The 15,574-nt window shown below is 35.4% G+C and overlaps 1 protein-coding gene across 1 annotated transcript in view; it reads right to left on the minus strand.

The window, feature by feature from the left end:
• Window positions 1–233: 233 nt before the first annotated feature.
• Window positions 234–15,574, minus strand: part of LOC132556893 (uncharacterized) — a 52,508-nt gene continuing 37,167 nt past the window's right edge. Inside the window, exons 18-35 of the mRNA XM_060221347.1 lie at window positions 15,020–15,190; window positions 13,060–13,406; window positions 12,409–12,577; window positions 12,058–12,198; window positions 10,744–11,654; window positions 9,952–10,068; window positions 8,544–8,687; window positions 8,192–8,277; window positions 7,538–7,640; window positions 5,971–6,124; window positions 5,616–5,801; window positions 5,161–5,296; window positions 4,833–5,033; window positions 4,395–4,622; window positions 2,202–3,156; window positions 1,560–1,731; window positions 541–1,431; window positions 234–266 (exon numbers count right to left, since the gene is read on the minus strand). Of these exons, the coding sequence (XP_060077330.1) occupies window positions 234–266; window positions 541–1,431; window positions 1,560–1,731; window positions 2,202–3,156; window positions 4,395–4,622; window positions 4,833–5,033; window positions 5,161–5,296; window positions 5,616–5,801; window positions 5,971–6,124; window positions 7,538–7,640; window positions 8,192–8,277; window positions 8,544–8,687; window positions 9,952–10,068; window positions 10,744–11,654; window positions 12,058–12,198; window positions 12,409–12,577; window positions 13,060–13,406; window positions 15,020–15,190 (5,145 nt within the window). The remainder of the gene's footprint in view (window positions 267–540; window positions 1,432–1,559; window positions 1,732–2,201; window positions 3,157–4,394; window positions 4,623–4,832; window positions 5,034–5,160; window positions 5,297–5,615; window positions 5,802–5,970; window positions 6,125–7,537; window positions 7,641–8,191; window positions 8,278–8,543; window positions 8,688–9,951; window positions 10,069–10,743; window positions 11,655–12,057; window positions 12,199–12,408; window positions 12,578–13,059; window positions 13,407–15,019; window positions 15,191–15,574) is intronic.

A 15,574-nucleotide genomic window follows, 5' to 3' on the forward strand; every position in this document is an offset into this window, starting at 1 on the left:
TTAGCATGTAGTGAATTGTATGATGCTGGTCAAAATGTTAATCATTCACTCCCTGTTTTGTTAAATGTGCGTGATTGTCTGTGTTGCCTTTGAATGTTATTATTTTGATATATTTGTTTAGATAATGTAGAACATTCATTTTGCAAAATGAATTACTATATAAACTAGATGATTGTTAATCTTTTTTATGTTTCTCTGGTTACCATCCTAATTTTATCTTATCATGGGAATCTTTACATGTGCGACATTTCGTAGGATCTGGTTCCCTGAAAAAGACATTAAACAGTTTTTAACAATGCATATGTATGTCTCCTTTCATTCAGAAATTCCAGTGATATATCTTTATTACCACAGGGACATTCTCTACAAGTCAAATTTGTCGTAAATGTAAGAAATTTAATGACAGCATCAGTAAAAGTATATGATATAGTAGAACAAGTTACACATATTTGTTATATCTTCAATTAAAATCGTTATACTTCACAAATGAGCTAGGTAAAACTGATGATGAAATTTCCTGGTAGATTGATCACTACTTACCCTTTGCACAGTACTTCTACTTTTCTCGCTTCTCTCCTGTTCTCTGAATTTTTTGAATTTCTTTGCAAAGTTTTTACCCATAGTACCTATCGCAGGAATCGTGTCGTATATTTCGTCGTCGTAATCACTTTGAGCTGCTGAATATGACCCTCTTGGCAAAGTTCGACTTAATCCGTTTTCCCTTCCTCTCAAATCATCAGGTAAATTGGGTAGTTTTCTGTTTCTAACTTCGTTTGCAAAATGTTTTTGTAATGGCATACCAACAGCAAATCGTCGTTTTGGAACCTCTTTTTCAAGATCATTTAATGCATTTACATCAAATACTCTGTCCTGTGTTGTATTCTCATTTCTGTTTAATAGTCGGTCATTTGGCGTTACTGTCTTTCGAATAATGGATCGTATGAACTCGTGCGGCCTGTTGTTTTGCATACTGCCTCTTGTAGAGCCTCTATATGACGTGCCGATTGCAGTTTGGCGGAAACTTTTCCCAAGGGGATTACTTGATCCAGGAATATTCTTTGTGCCTTTCGTCTGTATATTAGTGATCACCTCTTTTAGAGCATTTAAAGTTTGCTCTGCCTCTTGATCCTCATCGTCACTATCAATTGGATAGTCGGGCATCGGCTCGGAGTCTAATCGTTCACAAAATTCCAGTACTTTCTTCGCTAACATTTTAGGGTTTCCCTTTTCAATATCGTCCTCGCTGATAGTCTTTTGACAAGGGTTTGGTATATCTGTTATTGCAATTAGGTGTAAAAATGTTCCCCATCTGTGCATCAGCATACCGATGAATTGGATAACCAGGATTAGAACATAAAATATCACAAACATCATCCCAAGGGCATCAATTTCCAGATTGTTCACATTCACTTCTCCGTCATCCAAATTGCTCTGAAACAATGTAATCAATATGTTACCACTATATACGCAAGTATAGATTCAAACGTATTAACTTGGATTTTACATTAGATAATTTATACCGAAAACCTTTGAAAATGATTAATTGTTGTCAAACATACCGGTACCGGGAAAGAAATAACCGCTGGCTTGCGAAGCTGGAACATGAAGTTAATAGCTATCCATAGCAAGTTAACTATGGCCATACCAGCACAGACACTATTTCTAAGTTCTATCAATCGAGCAGCAGTTTCCTTCTGTTTTTGTTTATCAGCATCCAGTGGATAAAGATATCTGAAACAAATAACACAGCACCCCTATGCGAATTTCAATAATTGATTTTGGCTGGTTAAACTTTTTTTAATGATATTATTGTTATTGTGAAGAAGTGTTAAAAACCTAGGCTTTATCTGAGCTACAAGCCCTGAAATTGATAATAATTATTCTTTTATACTATTATTCTATCAGTCATACTAATGAATCCGATGTTTCCTCAGAAGAATTTGGTAAATAATGTATAAAATGAAACTATAAAATTATTTTTCAAAATTCTAGAAGAATATTTACATATAAAATGGAATTTGTTTTCAGATTAAAAAATACTCGTTGAACGAACCACACTAGAAAGTGCAAAGTATCAACTGTTTGTCAAGTATTTGATTAAACCCAAGAAACGAAAAATACGATAAATGCTACAGTTTAAGAAAGGTAACCTATGGTTAACATCAATTAAAATGATGCTGCATTAGGTATGAAAATCTTACTTGCGAATGAAACCTTTCCAAAACTCTTCCTCTGCATTATTCATTCGCAGGATTGGTCCCCTCCCCAATTGTTCTACGTCCACCCAATGTGGACATTCCATGTCATCTCGATCTGTCTTTTCTGGTTTTCCCGTATCTTCTGGGATCTCATTACTAATCACTTTCTCCTCAAACTTTACACCTTTCTTTAGAATTGATGGCGGGCCCTGTGAGATGATAGCCGTTGGTGCCTCACTCGCACCTGGTACATTTGGTGCTGGCATGTTTCCATTGTTTTGTTGAAGCTTCAGTAAAGCCTCAAAGTTCCTGTTCATAGCCTTTAACATTTCCGTTGTTTCGTCTTCTTTTTTCTTTGTCATTTGTAGATCATTGATGACCTTAAACATGTCCTGAAACTGCAGTTTTGGCATAAATCTAGCAAGGAATCCTTGCTTCTTCTTTTCTTCTTTCTCCTTTTTTATTCTTTCTTCTTCTTCAATCTCTTGCTTCGTTTTCTTTTTAGGTACTTCCCTAGTTCCCCATGATATGTTATGCATATTACAAAGAGAATATATTACTAAAAGCAAAAAGCCCATAGGAACACAAACAAAATAGAGTGCTCCAAAAATGATGCAGCTGAATTCTTGAGGATGGAAGCAGGCAGATATCACAAATATGATTACCAAGGATGCAAGAAATATCACGCTCGGATGGAAAGGGTTTTCCTTAACAGCTGTCACTATACACCCGACAAATACCACCATCATGATAAAGACGTAGGCTGCGCTGAGCAACTGTGCCGCAAGAAGCTGGTATTTGGTTTTAACCCAGAAACACATGAAAAAGTACAAAATTGCCGGGATACCGGATATGAGATAAGAATCGAGCAATTCCACGTTGAAGACAGTGACCAGAGCTCCAGCGATCATCATAAGCACTGTCGATGGGCCAATTACTGTCGACACCATGAGACACCCTATAATGTAGAACAAAAGCATCAAACAAGAGCACCGATAACTGACCTCATGATTGAAATATACAAGGCACTCCGATCTCAGATGCTGACATGCATCATAATACCATGTAGGAGACTGTATCATTTAGTCAAACAACTATACATATAGTATGATGTTATGCTGCGTAAATACCATTTCTCCTGACTATAATTAATTAACAACACAGAAGCTAGTTTTGCAGTCATATTGACAAATAAGTCACTTGATTCTAGAAAATACGTTCTTACTTTGAAGTAAATTTACGTCATTTTATATGGAAAAAACATGTTTAGTAATCGGCCTAGTACGTAAACTCCGCTTTAATGTGCCCATTAACACTAATAATCCTAGGCGCAAGGAACAGTTGCAGAATACAAGTTTCATTCATACGTAAAGTACATAAGTAAATGGAAAGATATGTGGTAAACTTACAGTTCATTTGCCTCTGTCCTATGATACAAATGTACATCAGAATGACTGTGCCATTTTCTTTCAAAATTTACTGACTTTATCCTAACAATAGCATCACGTATGTTACCTCAGATGTTATTGCATACAGTACTTGGAATACGTTTTGTTGGTTGGCGTTTAACGTATTCAATTTTTGGAAGTGTTCTAACGATCGACATTTGATATCAGTCATAGAGTTATTTTATTCAATTATATTCCACAAAATGCATTAATCTGTTGGGTCTGAACTCATTTAAAAATACATTTATATTAGTTTATGCCAGTTTTGATTCTATTGTAAACTAAATATACTTTGATATACAAAACCTGAACAATTACGGATTAATCTGCGCGGACAATATCCAAGTTTAAAATGTGCCCAATTCAATCTTAATTGACATCTAATACAACACTTTACACATTAAATTGGACTGTCTTTTTTCTTTGGTGTTCTGCTAACAAATCAGTAGCGATAAAGGTCAATCTAAGGTATACTCGGAGCTTTGATAGGATAACGAAATCCGTTTGTATTCTTGCAATAAAATGTATAGTCGTCAATTTTTTTCATATATGCTTACCTGTCTCTTAATCCAAGTTTAAATGTGCAATTTACATTTCTCTCTTTTGTACCGTCTTGATATAATAATCATAAAATTTACTGATAGTAAAGTGAGTAAAGATGCTGACGTAAATGGCTTAAACAAGGCTGCAATAATAGCGGAATAAAGTTTGGATAACGAGGCTATTATTGTAATTTTTTTAAATTAACCTTGGTAGAAGATATAGAGCCAGCTGATATTGTTATTGACAGCCACAGTATTCCGTCCATCTTGAAGCAAGTCCAGGATGTTGGCAATGGTGGAAGGCATCCATCGTCTACGCTGATTGAAGAATTCGTCAAATCCTTCAGGAGCGTAAGTGAAGGCATCGGACGCTGCTGCATAGTCGACACGGTAGCCCTGCTGTAGGAGAAGGGTGCACAGCCATCTGTCCTCGCCTATGTAAACAATTACTTCAAGAAGTCAATACTATTTCTTCATATCAAATACATTGCTATTATCAAATCTGAAACAAGACTGTAATATTCGAAATGAATTTGTAGTCCTCATTTATAAAATGAACAAATGCCTTCTGAATAATACATTAGTAGATACTTCATCACTGACATTAACATTCCGAAATCAACGTTAGGTGTTTATGATATTACCTTGATCATACATGAGATGATGAGAAGCTTCACTCGGAAGAATAGTGTATTTTCTCATAACATTGTCGTCCATGATTGCTGAACCTCGGAACATGCTGAAGCATCCCGGGCTACACAACACGCAACCGAGTACGTGTTCAGTGGATTTCTGAAGCCAGTGAGCTACAGCGTATTCAAATTTCTGATACCACACAACTGGACCTGTCAGATGGAAACCATTTATATGTTTAATAATGACTTTAAAATTCTTATTTTGAAACAAAAGTAAATATTGATTCAACAAAGTATCCATTACATAAGTTATTATGTTCTCTGAATGTATGCTTACCTTTCCCGATTGGATGAATACGACCACAAGCCGCCCCAACCCTTTCATTTTTCTTCATTTTGTCCATGAGCATATGTACTGCTCCGGGGGTAAAGTCGACGTCACCGTCCAACGCTAAGAGAAACGTGTTTCGCGCCTATCGTCAGAAAAATGAAACAAAGTCAAGTATCTTTGCAAATGATAAGACGTTACTGGGATTTTATCATATTTGCCTAAGAATCTATGCACAAGCACACAATGTGATAGGAAAACCTTCTACAAATTACAAATTACATGTATTCAGAACTCGATAGGTCAACAAAGGCAATAAGAACGACACTTCAAAGAAAACCAATTTTAGAATACAATTAGTATCTGATAAAAATCATAGAAAATGAAATGCACATTTTACTTGCTTAAAACCAATAATAAGCTTTAAACTTAAACATTTCGCAATTTTAACGAGAAAGACTCACTCTGTAAATCACTTCATCATCCAAAAACTGAAATATTTGACTTCTCTCTACTCTTCCCGTGTTCTGCCTCTCGAAATCCCGCCAGCTGGCCAAATCGTTGAACTGGTTTCCCTCGATAGCTGCCATGACAATTTCCTGACATTCTTTGAGGATTCGGTATCCCAGTAGGTAGTACATGTACATCACCTTCACAAATTAATATTACCCATGTTGTTAATCAGGAAAGACAACAAGCTACGTGGAAGTTTATATCAACTGTAGTCTATCAAGGCATACCAGAAACGCGGACGATGTGATATCTTTGAAGTCATTATGTCAGTTTGATAGCGCCGATTGTAATGTAAAAGGTATTTACCTGTGACCATCTTTTTCTATGTCGAATTTTATTTTTGTCTTTCATGTGGATGAACATGAGATTTTCCCCAGGCATCAGATACACTAGTTGGCCGCCATATGGAGTCGGAATTTTGACAGGGGCATGGATGGTCATCGATCGTTCATGAACAGAGCTGAAATAGTGTTTTTCGACAATATCTGTTTACGTTTCATTACGAAATTATTACTATCTCACAATCAATTTGGCAACTGCATAGTTGCGCTTTAAATATCTACTTATCAGATGATCGCGAAATAATGTAGATGTAGATGGAAGACATTTGTACCATCACTTTTTTAACATCGTATCAGAATTGGTGATATATTAGTGATCTAGTGCCATTGCACTGGCAACCGGACCTAACTCGGCATTCAGAAATGACTACGTAATATAATGGTACCATTCTAATACACATTTATTGAACAGCTCCTTGATCTGGCTAGATTTAACTAGATATACCTAGTACGTGCTGCATGAGATTGAGAACAACCAAGAAACTATCAACATGTTAACGAAATCATAATTCAAACACAAAATCGATAAAAAAAACTATGACAGAATATGAGTAAAAAAATTGTGTACTTAGACTCAAGAAAAAGTTAACAGAAAATAAGACCAAGTGTTCCGGAAGGCCAAGCACCTCCCGCTTCATTGCCGACACTCGCCATATAAATTTTGGTCATTGAGTGCAACGGAAACAACACATCAAGTTTTATATAACACAAAGAAATATAATATTTCCCATTTAGATTATTATAACAACTCTAAAACTTCCTCCATAAGCATAATCAGCCATATCTGTCGAAACCCTGCGTTGTGGGTTTGTCGGTCTGTTGCCGACATCTAGTACGAAAATCAAGATACAAGCTCCTAGAATACCTATACTCTTTCACATCGTGCGAGTACCTGTTTGGCGTACATAGATAAAACAAACAAATAAACAAATAAATATTGTTTCCCCATGAGGATGCTACTTCACCTCCCGGACTAGATTTTGAATTTTCTTTCTATCGCCTTGGATTTTCCTCATTCGCCCATTAGGCTTCAGAATTTAGACCCTTTGTATCACTGCGAGTCATAGAAGGACGAAACAGTTGTATGATGTAGTTTCATTCATTGTATCTCGCTCTAAATTATGAAAAGGAGCTATTCACTTGTATATCTTTTGCACAATTTTTGATATAACAGGTGGTAGACACTTAAAACGTGAATTTGCTCAGTTTCATTTCAAGGATATTCTTGTTTTTAATGCCAATATAATGATGTTTTGTCCATTATCAATGATCTGGAAAGACAAGTCTGATAGAAGAGATGTGATCATGTCTTGATACTCTCGTTATTTCAAGAAAGCAAAGTATTTCAAAACTTATACTAATCACCACAGCCAAACATTTTCAAGAAATTTTCACGTGAATTAGTCATTAACAAATTACAATACGTTGATATTTCTCTAGCTAGCTGTGAATGTATACAGTAAAACAAACTTAAACTGTACTTTACATCTTTGGCATTACATAAATATAAAAATGTTGTCGGTAAAACTTACCTTGCAGCCTCCTCCATCAGTTCAACAAGAAGATTTACAAAGCTGTTTGGCACTCTCTGGTCATCATCATTCGTTTCGAAGGCGTCGTCGAAGAGGATATGTGCTGTAAAATTCAAATAACCCGAGACACTTATAATTTCTGGTACGAGTTTTGTTTCAATGACGGTTTGAAGCTATCTAATCACGAGTTTTAGAATTTAAACGGTCATGAGCCAGATTAAAAAGCTCAAATTAGTCAAGATTGTTGCCTCGAATAGCAACGAGAAAACGGTTATTATTATTGTAGATGATTCCGTCTATTATGATATTACCTCCACTTAATGTCTGATGCACCAGCTTGTCATCTATCATTGTTTCAGTTACACGCAAGAGGAAAGATATTGCACTAGATGTTGTGAACTTTTCGAGTCTTAAGTTTGAGTCTCTAGTCATTTGTGAAACGGTGCGAATTTGTTTGAATAGCAAAGCGATTTAACATTGATAATACTGTTTCATACCAAAGTAAAATTTACCGTTTGGTACAACTTGCCTCGATATTCTCACTTCGACACAAGTTCAAGTTTGGTAACAGTACGAAATTAAAAGTTAGAGCGAACTGCTGAAATTCACCGTTTAAGTATCTAATGCATCATTAAAAATACAAGCACCACTTACGTTCAAATTCATAGTATTTTATTTCGGAAGGTTTAACTTTGAACTCTTCTACTGCACGCTTCCGCAGAAATTGATCTTTGTCCATTCTAAAAATAATGCATAATCACATAATCACAGCTTTAGCCACTTTTGAAAGAAATTCATTGGTTAATTATTTTGTAAATGGGTTTGAAAATTAGTGCCTTTACATATCTATATAAGCCTTATTCATCAGGGCAATATCTAAAGATAAGAAAATTAAAGAGAGATGAAATTAAAAATGCTTTCTATCAGATATGCATTTCATTATTGTAATACTTAACTATATTTACGTGTCTGTTGGATGCACCAAATTATTCGTGTAACATATTACCTGAATAACGACTTGAGAAGCTGAACCATTTCTTGCCGTGTTTCATGCCACATCGTACCGCATGCATAAATCATAGGAGGTATGGTATCCTCGATTTCTTCTTCCTTTTCCTTCCCTAAAGACTTTACTATATCCAGGTTTAACCTTTAAATAGTATATTGAAATAAATGGACACTGTAACTCAACTGAATTTAATACTTTGTTATTTCAGATTTATCTTGATAAGGTAGACGTGTTTCGCATAGTTTTTACTTCAGCATCCATCTGATTAAGAAAGTTGAGCACGTCAGGACAACTTCTGTCTTATGCTTGTACTCATAGAAGTGAAATACATGGTGATGCGTGTAAAACATATGATATCGTCGAAGCAAAGGCAAAAAAAGGCATAACAATGCAATTATTACTTTCTAATGTCTGATTGCAAATTTTGTGTCTTTTTCATTTCGACCCTATGTTTTTATTACTGACTTTCTGCTATTAACAAACCTTTGAGATTTGTAATACGATCTTCTCTAAGGCCTCTGACAAACTTCTTACATTTATTATTGATGGTAGAAATTCTTAATCTACCTTGTCGATCAATAGTCCTGGATGAACATCGTATACATCTAAAGTGGAACTGAAGATTTCATTGTAAAACACAAACCCTAAACCCTTTCACTCCAAACAATATTACAATTGTATTACTGAATAGCAAGATATCCATGTGCTATATATGTAACGTGACTTGTTGATGGCAAAGATTCCATAAGCCTCGTCCCTTTGACTCGTAGGATCAGACCAAATTTATATGGTTTTTTCAAATGGCGATCACAATCTGCTTTAACTTTCGAATGTAGCAGTATCTAAAATTATACAAAATACAATCATACTTTCCAATTGACTTAAGACCACGCTTTCTTGAAAACCTTTCAGTTGCCTGACAGAAGTGAGCATTTATATAAACGTGTACAGGTGACGCAACAATAACGACAACACACGGCAATAGACGCTCCTGAAAGGTTGAGTCTAGTTTTCCCTTTTCATGTTAATTACTCCTTCGATGTTTTACTGGCTGAATCAAAAGACACTATGTCTTTTAACTTCCTCCTAGGTGAACCAATCACGTAAATCAACACACAAAGTCACAAGTAACAGCTATTAAAATACACAGAAGTATGATAAGTACCAATAAAAAAAGAATGACAAGTTATGATTTCAGGGATGCATACTCAACGATATTTGGAAACTCCAGTGATCATTTAGCTTCAAACTGTTGATATTACAGTTCCAATATCACATTACTAACTATATCGCCAAGATAATCCACCATGTCTATAACAATGTCTTAGCAGGAACACGTTAACAATTCAATGTCAAGTGCTTTCTCATTTCGCTACATTTTAAAAGTGTTGCAATGGGTGTTTACCTGTAGCATACTTGTCCATTGATGTTGATCTTGGCTATTTTTCTGGTGTGACGGCGCCGGTTCATTATAAGATCTTGCTCCATGATAACACCACAGTATATGGGACTCATGAACAAGCTGAACGATAGGATAAAATGATTGTGTAAATAGAAGTTGTTCACAGAACGAGGACTAAGGAAGTTCCAATGCATATCCCACGAATCTGTCTAAAGATGTATATTTATATGTAAATGAATACATGTTTGTACATAAAAAGTCCATTTTTAATGTCTACAGAGTATGTTACAATTCCGGAACTTTCGATCGATATTAGGATTTCTTGAGTAAAGATAACTAATACCCTGCTTCTGTCGATATTGGTTTCTTGGGTGTTGGTTATAACCTGTAATTGACGTTTTGTTCGTGTTCATGTTAAATGCTGGGAAATTGTATTTGAAACGTCTTTCGTACAAAAAATATAACAATAGGCAAATTATAAGTTCGAAATTAATAGAAAAAATGTATAATGATGAAATTTCGGAAAATGTGCTTATTTTTTTTTTTTTTTTAAGACAAATATTAAGTGTTATTTTCAGCGGAAATGCATTTGAACAGCGAATAGTGGAAATGATAATGAAACCTAGTTGTTTCTAAAAATGAATTATGTTTATTGTAAATGAACATAACAATACGAAATACATGGTACCATTAAGCGATGATAACATTAAGCAACTTTTAATATGTGTTGTGTTGTCATATCGAAAAAATATATATCAAATCTACATAACATCACTTTGAAATCATCCTACTTACTGCTCAAGCTTTGCAAGCCTATCCTGACAAGGAAACCATATATGGCGTCCGATCCAGTATACGGAAATCAGCCATCCAGCGGCTACTGGCAAGTGCCACCAGTATTCTAAAAACGCTCCGTCACAGGTGCGGTCTTCATTCGATACATTTATCAGGAAGCCATATTCGCAGTCTAAGAACAGTATGACAACAGCGATTGGCGTGGAGAGAAGTAACGGTACGGAGTATGCAATGATCTGCATCTGTAATTTACAGGCCGTGTAGGCGATATAATGACCAATGTATGCAGACAAGATCAGACAAGCGACTGATGTATACGTGAGAGAATTTTCGTCAGTTCTGCCAAATATGATGTCAAATGCCCATTTCAGTTCTAGGTACTTGTCTTGTTCCAAATACAGGAATGCTACTATTCCAGTAGTGATAATTTTCGCCGGAGTAGCAACTGCGTATAACATCGGACGACATTCTTGCAAATCAAATTTCAATCCTAGCATTGCGATTTGCAACTTATTTGTCTCCTTCAACGTTCCACAGAATCTGTCATCGATGAAATTTTCCCAATATGACAACGAACAAAGCAGAAGAGCGAACATAAGTTCTGCTATTTTTTTGTTATCTTCCACAAAGGTCCGGTTATCCATGTAATATCCGAATAAAACAACCACTGGTATTGCAGAAAGTTGTCCTATGGCTGCCAGCAGATCAAACAGGAACACAAACATCTTTCCTATTGTTGATTTAAATCTCATTTTGGGATTTTTAGTCGACGAGCACAAAGGTTTAATGATACTAGGCACCATACAGGTACCGCTGAGCAGAAGAACCCCACGTACAACGTCGATTTCCGGCAGGATTCGAAAGGCCAGTATCGACAATCCTATTGAGTGTAGAACTTCCACGACTGCAACCTTAAACAAACGCAATACTTTTATCAAGACAATGTAGGGACAAAACCATAATTGTTTGAAAGTTATATATCTATACCTACGTTTTCTAGTCTCAAGGTAAAGCATTATGGCCATAATAGCGCAAAAGGACACTGTCTTTTACTTATACCGCTTGTGAATGCAAGATGTTTGTCTACATCCCTAAACTTTATATAAATGTAATTTTAAAAAGAGACTTGGATACCAAATATATACAGTGTTACTGTATTTTTATCTTGGAGAGAAGCTTTATAACGATAATTATATATGAAATACATATCCGGTATCCAATATGTTACTCGTTGCACACTTTACTTCATTATTACATATGCTTTAATTTTAAAAATTGTAAAACTTTTTTCGGAAAGCGAAATTATTAACTTACAACAATGACGCTTTTCAAACTCGGAATAGGTACGTTTCCAAATAGAGACCTCCATAGACTAAGAAGAAATGCCAGGGCGTACGGGGTGCATATGGCAATCAACAGAAGACTGTAGCGTGCACTCCTTTCCCCGGGGTTTTTCTACAATCATTATGACATCAAATGCTTATCAAAACTTATTGAACAATGCTGTCCCTCTAAGTCAGAAAAACACATTTCTATTAACTCCACACTTTCGGATGCACATTTTCATACGATACTGTCCTATGAGTTTAGTTTCTCTTCTCTAGTAATCAATTCAGAATTCATCTTTTACTTTATAGTTTATTTAATTCTAAAAACGAAACTTACTTCTTCTGATACAAGTGTTACCAAACTGATCTTTTGCAGCACGGAGCAACTCAGGAGAAGCAGTGCTAACACAAAGTAGGTGATAATCTTCAACACCTGCATCCAACCACTTGTATAGATATCTTCTCTCTTTGACTCACGGCTAATGATTTTGAAGATATCCCAAAATCTGAAATAATGCGACAGCTGATGGATAGTATAGTATACAGTTTCTTAAAGATTAGACATACACACATAGTGTTAAAGTTGGGATGAAATTATACAATGTAATAAACATTGTGTATACAGATTCACACAAAAACAGGAAGATTAACTAATGACAGGTTATATATTTAGAGAATGAACAGACATTTGCTCTTCATTGACGCCAGGATATGGTGATATATTCATACCGTCGTCTTATTTTCTCTAAAAAAGACCGTTTGATTGAAATACGAATTCCTGTATGTGTTCATGTAGGATGCCCATAACCATATCATCGATGTTTGGAAATTGATGTACTATAATTTGTCTTCTTTACATTTGTACGTGTCATCTGTACGTTAAATAATAACAGGTACTGATCTTTAGATAACAAAATTTAGGTATAGTTAAAGACTAAAACTTTCTTACAGATCCTTATAAGATATGAATGAAAACATCAATACGTACTCATCCTTCTGTTTGGTCTCTTTATTTTCTGTTTTGGCATCCTTTGTGTTGGTGTTGCCCTGTGTGCTATATCTTGTAACAGGTGTAGGGGCTTTCCCCTTTCTCTTACTTCCTCCATTTAGCTTTCCTGGTCTAATAGAACTGGCAATCTTAAAGCCATCTATTGGATTGAATGTATTCGAACGGTAGTCATCATCAGAATCGGAATATGTTGTCGACATTGTATCCCCAAGACCACTATTCGTGAACTCATTGCTTGTATAGTACGTTGCATCGGTTTTGAAAGAATGTCCCATATCATTTCCAGGTTTAGTTGAATGTCCAATGGATTTACCCAAGGTGTGATCCTACGAATACAATGCCATTGATTTAATAGAGAAATTGATTTAAGCTTAAACTCTTTCTTATACTTTGATGGTAGATATCACTTGAATCTGAATGACAACGTTTTGATGTCAATATCCTTTGTACGATCAACTGTATTTTAATTGAATTATAAATAACTCATGCTTTAGATGATTCAATCATTCCTAAGTATATAACGGTAAACATTCCGTATCATACCAAGTCCGTCCACTATGAAATCAGCAAGACACCCAGAACAAGTGTTTACTTCATATTAATAACTCTCTGTTAGATGTAAGTTCTTACAAGCTCATTTACATCTGGCACAATAAAACATCATACAAAATATTGTCCGAAATCAAGTAAACATCATTGCGTTGTTACAGATGTTTAATTATTTGCCTAAATACAGATAACTGCGTACCATTTTCTATTAATCTGTGTGAAATAGTATTTTCTCTTATTTCGAATTAGTTGTTCTGAATTAGAGAACCCAAAATGTAGAATTGACATAGGAATCTCAAAAATTACTTTATCGTTTTGGCAATAAGTGTAGTATTTGGAAATGTAATGGAACATGTCTTTTCTATAATGTCTCATTACACGCTAGCTACGGACATACCAAGAATGAGAACATATGTAATCTGGGTTACTCTGCTATATTTACCACCTATATCGATCTTTGCCTATAACGCAACCAACATTTATAGCTTCCAATTCAGCTGAATGATAAGCGTGATTGCAATTGCCTTCTTGTAAATGTTCCTTTTCTAGATAGCAACATCCTTGCATCCCAAACCAGTATACATTGTTCTATTCCTAATACTACTATCTTCGTGCAAATTGTCGCCAACTGACAGAAAACGCACAGCATATGGTTTCGTCAGATGAAAGCTAATGAAAATTGTTGGAAAGTTTCACAGTAGTCATAGTAACCATTCTATTTCTGTTCGAAGCTTGACGCCTTTTATACTCGTTAGCTTGCCAGTTGGTTCTATTGTTATATATCTTGTTCTCATTTTGGAACGTGACATTACTTATTTCAATTGACCAAGAATCAAATGGAGGGTGCCTTCAGTAAAACAGATAAAACTAACTCTTCCGGAACATATGGTCTTATTCTCCTTTTATTTTTCCGGGAGTCTCTGTGTAAATCATTTTCTTGATGTGTTTGTTACAAATATTGGTCCATGCAATAAATTGGTTCATTTATTGAATGTTAAACGAATGAGGATACCCAAGATCTGTTATGTACGTTTATGTTTTGCTTTTATCTGACACGTACGATTGGAATACTCCAGGCCCGACTCGCACCCTGGTAATAACCCAGGTCTGACGCGTAAGAACGGGGATTGCCATGGTCTGACATGAATGGGGATGGGGGATGGGGCTGGGTTTCGAACATTCCAAAAATCACTTAGAATATCAAAAATGTAAGAAATGGATAAATGTGAAAATAAAACAAATTTCAAATATAGCGACCACAAGACAATAATGTAATTTTAGTAACAGTGGGGTTGAAATGCGGATGCTTAAAAATATAGAAACAAATAAATAAAGCAATGTCTCCAATCTGGATTTTTTCACATTCGCAGATGTTAACTAAACTAATTACGTGTGAACTACGTTCAAGCTCCCGCGACAGTGAAGACACCCTTTCTCTTTCTTTGCGTGTCTTTTCGACATAATAATGCTGCCATATCCTAGCAATGGTGTCTACCGCTGCTCGTTCCCTGTAATGTCGACATTTTTCTAGCCAGATACTGATATCTTCCGGCATGAAAACCTGAATAAAGAGATACAGAAGTGCAAAACCATTCTTCATTAAAACATGCAGGTACAAAGTTACATATACGGCAACATCATGAATCATCTATATCTAAACACATACACACATCTATCTACAATCTAATATCTCTTATTTCTGTGTCCAGTACGCCACCCTTCCGTATTCAATATTTAATAATTACGTTAGCTTTGACTTTCCCATTTCACTTTTCGATGCCCCTATAGTCATGTGATTTTCCCCAATATATTTTGTAATAAAGTTCTATCGTTTAACTCGACCTTTTTAGATCATAAGGTTTGCCTTTACCCTGAATATCGCGATCAATTGCGATATGAATGTAGAATAAACACATACAGGTATGATATTGGTTTAGCGTCAAAA

The sequence above is a fragment of the Ylistrum balloti genome, unplaced genomic scaffold (genome assembly GCF_031769215.1).
Source record: "Ylistrum balloti isolate Yb309-2 unplaced genomic scaffold, AGI_CSIRO_Ybal_v1 Utg370598, whole genome shotgun sequence".
Classification (NCBI taxonomy): domain Eukaryota; kingdom Metazoa; phylum Mollusca; class Bivalvia; order Pectinida; family Pectinidae; genus Ylistrum; species Ylistrum balloti.